Source organism: Ovis aries, chromosome 2 (assembly GCF_016772045.2).
Source record: "Ovis aries strain OAR_USU_Benz2616 breed Rambouillet chromosome 2, ARS-UI_Ramb_v3.0, whole genome shotgun sequence".
Taxonomy (NCBI): domain Eukaryota; kingdom Metazoa; phylum Chordata; class Mammalia; order Artiodactyla; family Bovidae; genus Ovis; species Ovis aries.
Window position 1 is genome coordinate 207,400,640 of NC_056055.1, and position 13,557 is coordinate 207,414,196.

Here is a 13,557-nt window from a genome sequence, read left to right on the forward strand (position 1 = left end):
GGGGAAAAAAATCACTGAAACCATTTGTGTTCAGAATGAAAAGCCTATTACCAAGCCATACAAGGAGGACTTGGAAGGAGAATAAAGGTATTCTTGGCAGTGGGGAAAAATAAGACTATTCAAAGTGTGCGTAAGGACAGGGAAATAGCAGAAAAGGTTAATATCACAAAGAGAGAAGTTAAGTTGAAGGGAATGACTAGTAGAAAAAGACAAAGCATAGAGATGAGTGAGTAATTATAAGTAGGGTAGAAATAATTAGATCCTTGAAAATAGGACAAAAAACCCTAGGGTCATGTTAGTAAAAACACGAGGCTGTGAGTGAACTTTGAGGGAGTAAAGCAATCATGGGGTAAACTCCCTCTAGCTTCACAGCACTGGAGTGGAGGGTGGTCACCACGCTCTCACTCCCCTTTACTTGTACCTTCCTTTATCCCTACAACAAATATTTATTCAGTACTTCTCTGCACTGAGGATACCAAGATCAACAAGACAGAAAACAGTAGGTGGCGTTCATCGATCCTACTGATCCCATTCCACAGGCAGGAAAGCTGGCCTGTTTAATCAGTTTACTTGACTCTTAAGTGAGGTTTTTTTATTTCCCACTTAAATAATACAAGTTATTTTTTTTTCTTTAAGTATTCACGTTTCCTTCCAGACAACAATGCTATTTATATAATTTTTAAACTTGTTGTTATCTTGAATGCCAGTTTGGGGTTACTGTTGTTGTTTTTAATCTGGCGGAGTTATCCTGACAAGGCAAAGAGAGAGAAAGCAAAAGATTATAACAAACCAGTGTGTGCGCAGTGAGTTTGACTGAGTTCTCCAGTGCCTTAACAGAATCTCCCCAGATATGGTTTTAAATATATGCTTTTTTTTTTTTTAAGAGTTTGCCTACTAAATTGAACCACAGAATCCATTTTCTTATCCACAATGTTAAAAAATAAAAAGACAGGACATTGTCATAAGAATATTTTCAGTGTAGTAAATTTACCATTTATTACATTTGTTGGATATAATTTGAGTCCAGGAAAAAAACCAAAATATGGCATCGGGTTTTGACTTGCCATTTATAAATAAAAGAGGGATTTTTTAGGGAAGAAAAGTAAAGCATACAGCAACACTTAGCGTAGATGTGGAGTCACTTGGAGGGCCATGCCCACACTTATAATCAAATCATTTGTTGTATTTGTTCACCTAATCTTCCCATAATTTTCTCTAGATCTTTTCACTTTAGACAATGTTTAGAGTCAGAGTAGGAGAGATTATGCAAATATATAACTCTTAATGAGAAGTTCATTATTGAATATTTTGACATGAATTTCAGGAAATGATAAGACACCGAGATTTATGAGACTTAAAAGGAAAATTTAAAATAAAAAAATACCCTCTTCTCCTAGAGAACTTGGAAATTGCCAGTAAAAGAACTGAGACCCAAATGTCAGCAGATAACATATAAACCAGATTACATTATGCCCTGTGGTAATGAATAGGAAACAGGGCACTGCGATAAGCTTGGAATGATGATCAATATTTGGAATACTGAGATAGGCAAGAAGGTAATTAGGCCCATTATGGACACAGCACAGATAACATAATTTGGGAAATTATACATTTATATATTATGGGAATTTTCTTTCTGGGCTAATGGATTTGCAATGATATCTATTAAAGCATATAAGGCATTTAGCCTCCAGGGGAAACTACTAAAAAAAAAAAAATTTCAGTAAGTTTAATCTAAAATAAAAAGACAAAGTGAGATGTGTTGGAGAATAAAGTGGTAGTGTGACTTCCTACTTGGAATTTGTAATAATTTTTCATTCAAAGAGTTTTAAGGCTATTAATTTCACATCACAACTCCCCATGAAGCAAGTAAAGCATTTTTATTGTATTTGCCCAAGTTCATTGTTCATAAGACAGCAAAGCCAAATTGTTAATGAAAGCAAGCTATCTTGACGAATCATGGCCTTCTCAATTTCATGCTGAGTCCCCTTGATAACATTACAATCATTTGGATCCCCAGTTTACTACTGGGCACAATTCCTTTGTTTTAGGGGGAGGGGCTCAAATGTAATTAATTTTCACTAAATGCCTTGAGGACTATGATGTTACTGAAATGTGCAGATTAATACATTATTTATTGTTAACTATCATAAGTATCTGTTAATTATAAAGCTCTATCATGGAGGAAAACTTGCCATGTATCTGAGAGTGAATACCTTCCCCTAAATAATTCTTTATGTTTTAATAAGAATGTATTGGAAGCAATTTCATCAATAATGGAAGATCCAATTACTGGTCTTCTGGATTAAGGCATTCTTTTATTGCAAGATTTTAATGCTAGAATGGGAAGTTCAAACATTGCCAATGAAATCTCAGACTAATTAAATGATTATAGCCTAAGGAGAAGGGTATCTAAGACTCCACTATTAATCTTCCCGAGAATAGCCTCTATATGTGATGAACAGATGGAGATACACACACACACACACACACACACACACACACACACACACACACACACACACACACACACACACACACACACACACACACACACACCCCTTATTTCAAAAGAAAATACTGTAAGTTGTTTGGAGGAAAATTAGTTTAACTTTTGAATAAAAAAAGGAAGGATGATACTGTATTTCTTTATGGAGCCCTTTTTCAGCTTCTTGCAGGGGGAATAGCTGTATTTTAAAATGCAGTGGTGGACTGAACCAAATGAATTGTTCTAGAGCACCAACTCAGTATTTAGAGTTGATGTAAAAACACCAATGACAATAATCATCACCAATGCTTTATGAGTGCCTGTCATGTGCCAAGCACTCTTCCATCCTCATTTTATCCAAATTTTACAGATTAGGAAGCAGGCGCAGAAAGGTTAATAACTCAAAAAATGAGTGGCAGAGTGGGGGGTACTGGAATGTCTCACTGCCTCTCCACTTCATCGTTCACCGTTAATCACTACTCTCTAGAGTGTTTTGTTCTCTATTATCTGTTGCAGCACATGGTCTTAGTTGCTCTGCAGCATGTGGGATCTTAGTTCTCTAACCAGGAATCAAACCTGTCCCCTGCATTGCAAGATGGATTCTTAACCACTGGACCACCAGGGAATTTCCCTATTCTCTATTCTTCTAATCATCTGCCTTGCAGGGAACCAGCAGCAGTTCTCAGCCATAGGGAAGAGGCAGAAACCTATCCAAACAGTCCTCCAGAAAGGACTTTTTGTTTTACGGTGAGTTGAAGTGAGTGGACTTCCCAGGTGGCTCAGTGGTGAAGAATCTACCTGCCAATGCAGGAGATGGGTCCTTGGGTCCCACTCCAGTACTCTTGCTAAGGAACTCCCACGGACTGAGGATTCTGGCAGGCCACAGTCCATGGGGTCTCAAGTGAAGTGGACACAGCTTAGCAACTAAACAAGAGCAGCAACATGCTGAAATGGGACTCTCTGCTTAGAAGACTGGGGCAGTGGTTTCAGGGTTTTAACTCTGTTTTGCAGAGGTACCTCTGCACTTGGACACTAGCTCTCGACTGCCCTTCTCTCCATGTGTTTCATGACCGTGGGAGACGTGGTGGCAGAATTCCTTTAAATCTTTAGACTCAGTGTATGCGTTCAGTTTTTTCATAACACTGCGTTTTTTTCTGGATGGTGAGGAGGAAGGAACAGGGGATATGTCAGGATTGGTGGAGCCAGAAAACATGGCCCTGGAATTTCCCTCTATTCTATATGAGGAAGGCTTCCAGGTTCAAGTCAAGCCCATCCTTCACCTGGAACAAATAAATCTTCAAAAAACTACAGCATCTTTTAAAAAATCTTTCTGTGATATTTCTTTTGGAGACATAAGGAAAACTTTAGCACATGGAACTTTAAGAATACTTTCATTATACTACTTTAAGTATAACGTTTCTCATGCAAGATCCTTCTCTTAGTACCTTTGATAAACATTGTACCATGTTTCTAGAAATTTGTGAATGTCAAGTTCAAGTTTCTGATGGGAAGATAAGTTTATCAGTATCTTAGAGAACATGGTGACTGAACATAAGTTTAAAAAAATAAAGCCTTGCTACTAAAGTTTGGGGAAAGATCTATTTCTTGGCATTTGCAGCTAATCTAAATGGGCCTGGAAATCATTGAAAAATTATATTCAGTTTACATTCAGATACTCAAAATGAGACAAGTAAATGCTCAAATTTGGACGTAGTCCATCTCATGACTGATACCATGTGGTATTCAGAGATCACTGTCTCAAACAGTTGCTTAAATCAGCCACAGTCAGTATCACGTCAGCTACAGGTGAAAATGTGAGGAGTCCTCACTTTGGAGATGACTTCAGTAGGATAGAACTACTGAGGTATTGATTTTTATTAATTCCTCACTTCATATCATTCCTTCAAGGAGACCTCTACTTTAAGTGGGAGCCTCGGAAACAGTATGATGTGTATAAATGGTTAGGCTAAAAATACACAGAAAATCTTCCCCTTTTGAAAACTACAGCATTTCCAGTGCAGTGGCAACCTAAGCTGGAACTGCGGAGAATGGGAGTGGGAAAGGATTGAATGTGACAGTTTATTGTGCTCACATACTATCTTTATGTGCTAAAACCTTTATTCCAAGCGTTTGGTTGGCATTTAGCGCTGATGCCATCAGTTGACTTATAATAATCCCTCGTAACCAGTAACCTCAACCTTCCCTCAGAAGTCTTGGACATATAAAGGAAATGAGAACCCTAGCCAAGATCCTTTCACTCAAAGATTCAAGTCAGTCAGTTCAGTGCACCTATAAGTCCTTGTAAGGACTTTCCTGATTTCAAATTCTCCTCTCTAACATCAGTCTTTTTTCCCCCACCACCATATCCTGTTTATTCCCTAGAAATAAATAAGAAAGTTGTTTTCAAGCCTGAAAATCGCTGAGTCCACATTTACAACCAAGACTCAAATGCTTTTCTGCTTTTGTTTTTTTTTTTTTTTTTAACCACATCCAGTAGAGTTAGGCTATAATTTTGGCCAACATCAGTTGACACTTCTAATTTGTGACTTCTATTTATATAAAGTGAATTAATTGCTGGTTCTATTAATCCTGCAAAACCCATGAATCCTTAATGTTCAGTTTGCTTCAAATGAGTAACAGTGTATTTGTTCCTTCTCAAAGATGACTTCTTGCTGAGCTCCTTTTAGATAACATGCCTTATATCTTGGATGATTTATTCACTTTCATGTTCCCTAGAATTTATTGCTAAAGGTTGACGTGAATACTTACAGTTTGGGCTCTAATATAATCTCCTGAATGGCAATTAATAAATAAAAGATGGTTACTATTGTTGACAGAGGAACTAGGCTTCCTCAGATAGTTTTCATCTTCATGTTTTTCCCAACCTTCATGTCAGATCCCTAGGGAGAGATGGTGTAAAATATTTTCTGTAAACTCCAAAGCTTTTACTGTTGCTTTAATACTCCCACACCTCTCTGTTGCTTTTTGTTTTCTTGTCAGAAACAATCTTATTCAGTTTCTGTTTTTTCCACTTCCTTTCCTTCTTAGGACCATAAGAAATACACCTCTTTTGTGAATTTACTAGCAGTGTATTCTTACTATTTACAGTTTGCAAAGTAGCACCTGAAATTTGTCCCTGAAATTTCTTATGATTTTTTTTTCTCCTTAATCCCATCTATGTTGCATATCTTAATGATACACTGTTACATAAAATGGAATGTTTATTGTCATCATGTATATTGTTAAAGCGCAAAATTGCCTCCTGTAAGCTAATGTGAAGCTGGAAAAACAACATCCAGTTTTTGCGTTTTTGTCTGTTTAGGCTCAAGGCTAATCTAGACTAATGGTCTTAGTTAGAGATGAGGAAACTAGAGACCATTTGAAGTAGCTTCACCATAGTCAAGTAGAGGGTGGAGGCCAAGTACAACTTTGGACAATATAGAGCAGAAAAGGCACAGTGAGGCTTGCTGAAAACAGTTCCCAGCTCTGATGCTTATTAAGTGTGTATCTTTAGACCAGGTATTTCTCTGTCCTCTGCCTGAGTTTCCTCATCTGTAAAATGGGAACAATATTGGCAATAGCACAACTTCCCTGGTGGCTCAGAGGTTAAAGCGTCTGCCTGCAATGTGGGAGACCTGGGTTTGATCCCTGGGTTGGGAAGATCCCCTGGAGAAGGAAATGGCACCCACTCCAGTATTCTTGCCTGGAGAATCCCATGGATGGAGGAGCCTGGTGGGCTACAGTCCACGGGGTCACCAAGAGTCAGACACGACTGAGCGACTTAACTTTCACTTTAATATAGGTAAAGCACTTACAACTGGGCTAAGCCCTCTCTGCCTTGTTCGCTATTAGCATTATTGTCATTATTTTGACTGTTTTTAACATATTTACAGTACATGGGATGGTGTGTTTTGTTTTCTAACTCTATGCATGTCTATACAGGCATGACACCTTTGTTGTACTTCTTTCTATTCCTTGAACTACCTAGTATTTTCTTCAGCAACTAGTAATAATATTTATGGCAGCAGCATTAGTAGAAGCAAAAATAATGATCATAGTTAGAAATGATAGAGCTGTTTCCTGAGCTTTACTATATACTAGGCATTGAAGTAGTTACTTTATGTTCACAACCCATAAGATGTACTCAGTCTGTATCTACTAAAAACTGTAAGGTAGTCTGTTTCCAGAAAGGCAAGTGTAGCCCCTTCATGACAGTAATCTTTGTAACTGGAGAGGATCGGGAGCTTTGGCCCTGGTGGAAAAGAGCCCTGCTAGAATTCCCTCCATCTTTAAAATAATCCTTGTGCTGCTGGTATTTATATAGCCTAATCCTGTTACACACAACTGCGAGCCCGACTGTGGGTGGGAATGGAGATCAAGGCATGAGTGAAAAGTGCCAGGTAACAGAGAAAGACAAACAGTGCAAATGAAAAATACTATATATCAAAACACAAATTATTAAACTCCACCTAGGTTTTTTGGAATATTATATCATGCAAAGAAAATTACCCCATTTCCTAGATAATCAAATAGAAATACATATGGAACAGTAAGCCTTGACACAGAAAAGTTGTTTTCTTTCCTTGCTTTGCTTTGTCTGTGGACTAAATAAATTGCATTTACCATCCAGGAACAGTGCTAGAGTATGATAAAGTGTTTAAGGACAGAAATTAAAATCACTTCAATGCTCTTTGATTTGTGTGCATAGTACATTCCTTAATAATTGTAAGAACAATTTTGGAAATAATAAAAGCTACAATGTATGAGAGGGCATAGAATGAGAACTGTGAAACACTTAGGTGCTCGGTGTGTGTGTGGCTATGTGAGTGTGGGTATACACACTCTCATGCATATAATCTCTAGAGACTGCTACAGCTTTTTGAATTCATGTATATGTGTATGTCCATGTGCATTATGTATATATACATATTTATTCTGTATATAACGTGTATTATCATTTTAAATCTTCCCACAACTTTGTAGAAAAGCAACTAAGGCACCAAGAAGTCAAATACTTGCTCAAAGTCACAAAAAGTGGCAAAGCTGAGGTTTAACACCAAGTCCCACCCACTTAACACACCCACCCCTGCCTTTTGAGGTAGAACAACAAGCCTTCCTACTCCATCTGGCTGCCTTAGGGGAAGGGTGACCTTTTGCCCTTTTTTTCTCTTTTTTTTTTTTTCCAGATTCTCCAAGCAAAGATTTTGGTCCAACTCTGGGTTTGAAAAAGTCCAGCTCCTTGGAGAGCCTACAGACCGCAGTTGCCGAGGTCAGGAAGAATGAACTTCCCTTCCACCGGCCTCGGCCACACATGGTCCGTGGCCGGGGCTGCAACGAGAGCTTCCGAGCAGCCATTGACAAATCTTATGATGGACCTGAAGAGTTAGAAGCCGGTAGGGCAACACGCTTGCTGAAATGGTTTCTTCCTCTCGTTATTATCAGCGAATCATAGGCACAAATGGGTGCTTAACTACAGGGAAAAATGATTTAAGGATCACAATTATATTTTTGATATTAAAAGTAATTCATTTTCCTGATATGTTTTGCCCTTTGGCTTAATGAACATGGAATTGGATAACGCAATATGCAATTTATTTTACAGGGCAACCACTGAAGAATTGTTCTCCTTCAATTTCCTACAAGGACCAACTGTCATTTACCCTTAGGGTAGCAGCACTAAGTATGCATTTCTTGACATTCTTATTCAAGTCATTAGATGCAGCCTCAACCCAAGGACTGACTGCATTAATTGCATTAAAACAGCCGGTTTATAGCTACACTCAGAAACTTCTGGAAATAAACTCACCCTGTTTGTTTCCCAGCATGTCGGCATTCTGAGCTGATCAAGGTTAACAAGCTGCTTTCAGAGAGATCAGCGTTTCAGCCCATATCAAACCTTTTATACTCCTGGCTAAGCAACCAGTGTCCCCCACTCCCAATAGCAAAAGCCTTGCATAACCAGATTTAGGCAGTTGTCTCTGCAAAGGGCACATGTAGCCACGTGGCAGGGTAGAATTCCTGAGTGCTTTGATTTGTTCTTCTGTGTTTTAACTTTTCTTGAAATACTGACAGGAGCCCCTGACTATGTGCATTGATTTTTTTTTTTTTTTTCCTTTTGTGCAGATGGTCTGTCTGATAGGAGCTCTCACTCTGGCCAAGGAGCTCTGAATTGTGAATCTGCACCTCAGGGGAACTCTGAGCTAGAAAATGCAGAAAATAAAGCCAGGAAAGTCAAAAAAACGAAAGACAAGGAGAAGAAGAAGGAAAAGGGCAAATTAAAAGTCAAGGAGAAAAAGCAGAAAGAGGGAAATGAAGATCCAGAAAGGAAAATAAAGAAGAAGGGATTTGGTGCCATGCTAAGGTAGGGACCTGCTTTTGAAGGCAAAGTTGGGTTACTTTGCTTTGGTTTGGTTTTTTTCCTCCTAATGAAACTACTCATTTGTGTTCACTCAAAAAAAAAAAAAAAAAAGGCAAGCTTTCCTTCCTTTTTAACTAGATGCCTAAAAATCTGTTTTTAATTGAAGTATACTTGATTTACATTGTTGTGTTAATTTCTACTGTACAACAAAGTGATTCAGTTATAAAAGAAGAATGAATATATATATATATATATATATATATATATACACACACACATACACACACAGACATATATACACATTCTTTTCCACTATGGTTTATCACAGGATATTGAATATTATTCCCTCTGCTGTATAGTAGGACATTGTTGTTTATCCGTTCTCTATATAATGGTTTGTATTCACTGACCCCAAACTCCCAGTCCATCTCTTTCCCACCGTCCCTCATCCTTGGCAATAGCAAGGATGTATATGAGTAACAGACTATACGTATAGGAGTCTGTTTCTGTCCCATAGATGAATTCATTTGTGTCATATTTTAGATTCCACATATGCATGATATCATATATCTGTCTCTCACTTTCTGACATACCCCTCTTAGTATGATAATCTCTAGTTCTAGCCATGTTGCTGCAAATGGCATTATTTCTTTTTTTATGGCTGAGTAATGTTCCATTGTGTATACATAACACATCTTCTTTATCCACGCATTTGTCAATGGACATTTTGGTTGTTTTCATTCTTGGCTATTGTGAATAATGCTGCTGTGAACATAGAGGTGCATATATCTTTTTGAATTATAATTTTGAATAGATATATGCCCAGGAATGGGATTGCTGGATCATACGTAGATGCTTGAAAACCTTAACTGGTGATTTTGCATGCTCCTTTTCTGCAAAGGCAGAAGGAGCCTTCTTAGATGGCTTCTGACACTGGTGATGGCAGGAAGCTGCCATAAAAATGTCAAATACAAGTCAAGACTTGCTGGAGGCATGGGTAGTGCCCAGAGACTTTGATACCAATGCATTATTTGAGTAAAGAAAATGCTTCTTTGTGAACATAGGGAAAGCAACAGGTAAAGGAGTCTTTTAACTGTGACCTCTAGAATACAACCTTTGAATTAGAGACGGCAGGGTAGATGAACCATACCCCACTCCCACTCCATCCCCAGTGATTCCAGGTGTGTCCATGGCCAGGTCTGTGGGCACATCAGCCATCACCTACAGAGGCGCCGTAGTGTAGTGGAGAGGTCATTGCATCTGGAGTCAGAGGGCCTTCATCTGAACCCATCACCTTCCTACACAAACTGCTGGGCATCACACACGTTAAGTACCATCATACACATTAAGGCTCCTTGAGCCTTGCTTTCCTCAGTTTCAGAATAAGACTGGTCCGATGTCGTCTAACTCGGTGAGACTGTAAGACGAGATGTCATAGGCAGCCAGTCTATTGACTAGGCATGGCTCAGCAGGGTGCAATCAGAAAACAACTGTATTTCTTCTCCAACAGCTACCTTCACATATGCCGTGTTTCTGCTGTCAAGGTGTCCACAATTTGATGAAGAAGCACCTCTTTCCATTACTGCCTTTACCTCTATAATTTCCCATCAAAGAAAATCTCTATCTCTACCCTTCTGTTTCATGGGCTGAAGATGAGTCATGGGAGGTGATGGTTGATGGGCCAGTTTTGCATCTCTTATTAAACCCTTAAGAGATGTCTTTCTTAAGAATGCTGAGTGGTATTCGTCATCAGATGTTCTCGGTTAAGGATCTTCAACTGAAATTTTAGTGAAACAGAAAGAGAAAGTTCCATTCCATATCTGTTATTCATATATATATATATATATTCTCTCTCTCTCGCTCGCTCTTTCCCTGTTTGTGTGTGTACGTGTGTGTGTGTACGTACATGTGACCTTGAAACTGCAAAGTGACATTTAGGGACATACATAATCTAGACACCACTGGACAAATCTCTAAAAATCCCTTGTTTTCCCTGATGGTTTCTATGGTTTTATATATCCATTTACCAATTACAATGTTAAACTTGCCCTTATTCTGGGTAACTATCATGACTGCTACTAGATAATCATCATTGATAATAATGATAATACAGAACTGTAGTATATTCAGATGAGAATCACCTTTGCAGCTGTGGAGTTCAGAGATTAAAAATGCAGACTGTATTTGTCGCTCTGATGCCAACCCTGGCTTCTGTGCTTTCTCTCTAGGTAGCATTGGGCAAGTTACTTAATCTCTTTCTGTGTCATCTAAAAAATGGGAATGCAATAAAATCTACTATTGGTGGTGGTGGTTTAGTTGCTAAGTCGTGTCCAACTCTTGCGACCCCGTTGACTGTAGCCTGCCAGGCTTCTCTGTCCATGGGATTTTCCAGGCAAGGATACTGGAGTGGATTACCATTTCCTTCTCTCTAACCCAGGTCTCCTGCATTGCAGGCAGTTATAGCTGCTTAATTATATGTAACTTGGCTTAGAACAGTGCCTGGCAAGCAACAAACATTTAATAAATGTTAATTATCATAGTAAGTAGAATAATGGCTTCCCTAAAGATGGTCATGTCCCAATTTCTAGTACCTGTGAGAATGTTATATTGCCTGGCAAAGGAGAATTGAGGTTGCAGGTAGAATTGAGTTTTCTGTTCAGCTGTTAAGATAAGGAGATTATCCTGAATTTCCCCCAGTGGGCGTATGGCAAGAACAAGGCATCTTAAAAGTGGAAGAGGAAGGGCTTCCCCAGTGGTACAGTAGATGGGAATCCACCTGCCAGTTCAGGAGACATGGGTTCAATCCGTGTTCTGGGAAGATCCCACGTGCTGCAGAGCATCTCAGCCCACACACTGAGCCTGAGCTCCAGAGCCGAGGAGCCACAACTACCGAAGGTCAGCACCTAGAGCCCGTGCTCTGCGACAAGAGAAGCCGCTGCAATGAGAAGCCCGCATACTGCAACTAGAGAAAATACCCGTGCAGCAACAAAGTTTCAGCACAACCAAAATTAAACAGATAAAAAAAAAATTTTTTAAAGAAGATGTGACTGTAGAAGAAAGATACAGAGAAATGCAACATGTAGCTGGAGGGACTGTGAGCCAAAGACTGTGGGCAGCCTCTAGAAGGTGGGAAGGACAGAGCAATGGATTCTCTCTGGAGAACTTCCAGATGGGAACACAGCCTGCCAACCCATTAATTTTGGCCCTTTTTTTTTTTTGTTTAAGCCACTCAGTACATGGCAGTTTTTGCAGCATCAGTAGAAAAGCATATTGCTATGATCATAATTGTTAATACTTCTACAATATTAATTTGTAAGGTTAAAAAATCCTCTTTAAAGTGCTAAAGAAAAATACTATAAAGATTTAACTACAGTAGTCTGTAAATAGAAAAACTATTATAGCTTCACATATCCAATTTTCTAGAATATTACTAAATTAGACTTTAACTCTGTATTTTATTTCACACGATGTGATTTGGCAGGTTCATACTCCATTGCCCAGAATACAGAGCTGGCTCTTCATGTCGTCCAATGTTTGCTGTGTTTTCCTCTGATAGAAATCACAGGTCCTAGATTCTTGAGACATCTAGCAATTCAGATTTTATTTCCTTGCCCTATTTTAGAAAAATTAAGATCTGAAAGGTGGTGTTTGATTTTATCTCTGGTGTAAAAATAGCAACTGTTTCCCATAGCCTTTTGCATCCGAGTTTGTGAGCATATTGGAGATGCTGCTACATGCACATTTTCAACAACAAAGAACACAAAAGCTGTTACCATTAGCCAACAGACTTTGCTTTAACTCTCATCTGTTGCTCAGATGCTATTGACTTAGTTACTTATTTAAAAAAAAAAAATTGATTGCTCTAAGAATCTCGAGGAGTTAGATATATGGTTTAAATATGTATTATTTTTTCCCAGTATCTGCATTTCAGACACCCTCCTGAACATAGGGCTTTAGTATCGATTGTGTAGCTGTGCCATGCACAATGATACTTGGCCAAGGGCGTAAGCAGGGACCAAATTTCTGCCTCCCTGTCCTTTCCTCGCCACATATCACGGAAGTGTAATTGTGGTAGTGGTAGCTTTGCTCTTGCTTGTGGAAAGTGAAGTGCTGTGTGCTTTTCAGCTATTCTCTGGTTGCTTTGGGTTGACGCCATGTAATAGCACAGTTTAGCTCAGTTTTAACTTATTTCCTATCATTTTGAAAAAATTACGGGCGATCTCATTAACTCATACCTTGATATATATTGTTCGGCTCCAGTATGCTTTGTTGATTTCAGAATCACTTCCTTGCAGATTCACCTATGGCTTTTACATAGGCTATGACTTATTGTGGGAAAATATACAGCTTAAGAAGCTACCAATTTTGGTAGTTTCCCTCTATACTCTGTTTTACCTGCTGTTGAAAGAGAATTTGAGAGGATCAGGCTGCTTACATTTTTTTCATTTTGTGGTTCTTGTATTCTTCGTGGCACTTCTCCGCAGAAGAGACCACCAGTGGCTCCTTGCAACAAAAGGGTGAAGTTCAAAACCCCTCAATAAACAGCCTCATAGCTATCAGCCCTATTCCACCTTCCTGGGGTCTAACATATATTTTCTAAGCACTAAAAACATATATATATATCTTTTGGCTAAGAAAATCTTGCCCTGTTTATAGTAAAAACCCAAAGTCAGTCCTTGATTTCTTAATTATTTAATAAGCTTGTCAGTCC

General features: G+C 38.8%; 1 protein-coding gene across 6 annotated transcripts in view; it reads left to right on the forward strand.

Annotated features, from left to right (window-relative positions):
• Positions 1-13,557, forward strand: part of PARD3B (par-3 family cell polarity regulator beta) — a 1,199,064-nt gene that overhangs the window by 809,243 nt on the left and 376,264 nt on the right. For all 6 annotated transcript variants that reach the window (XM_060410277.1, XM_060410276.1, XM_004004847.6 and 3 more), the window contains 2 exons: positions 7,675-7,881; positions 8,612-8,849. In XM_060410277.1, the coding sequence (XP_060266260.1) occupies positions 7,675-7,881; positions 8,612-8,849 (445 nt within the window). The remainder of the gene's footprint in view (positions 1-7,674; positions 7,882-8,611; positions 8,850-13,557) is intronic.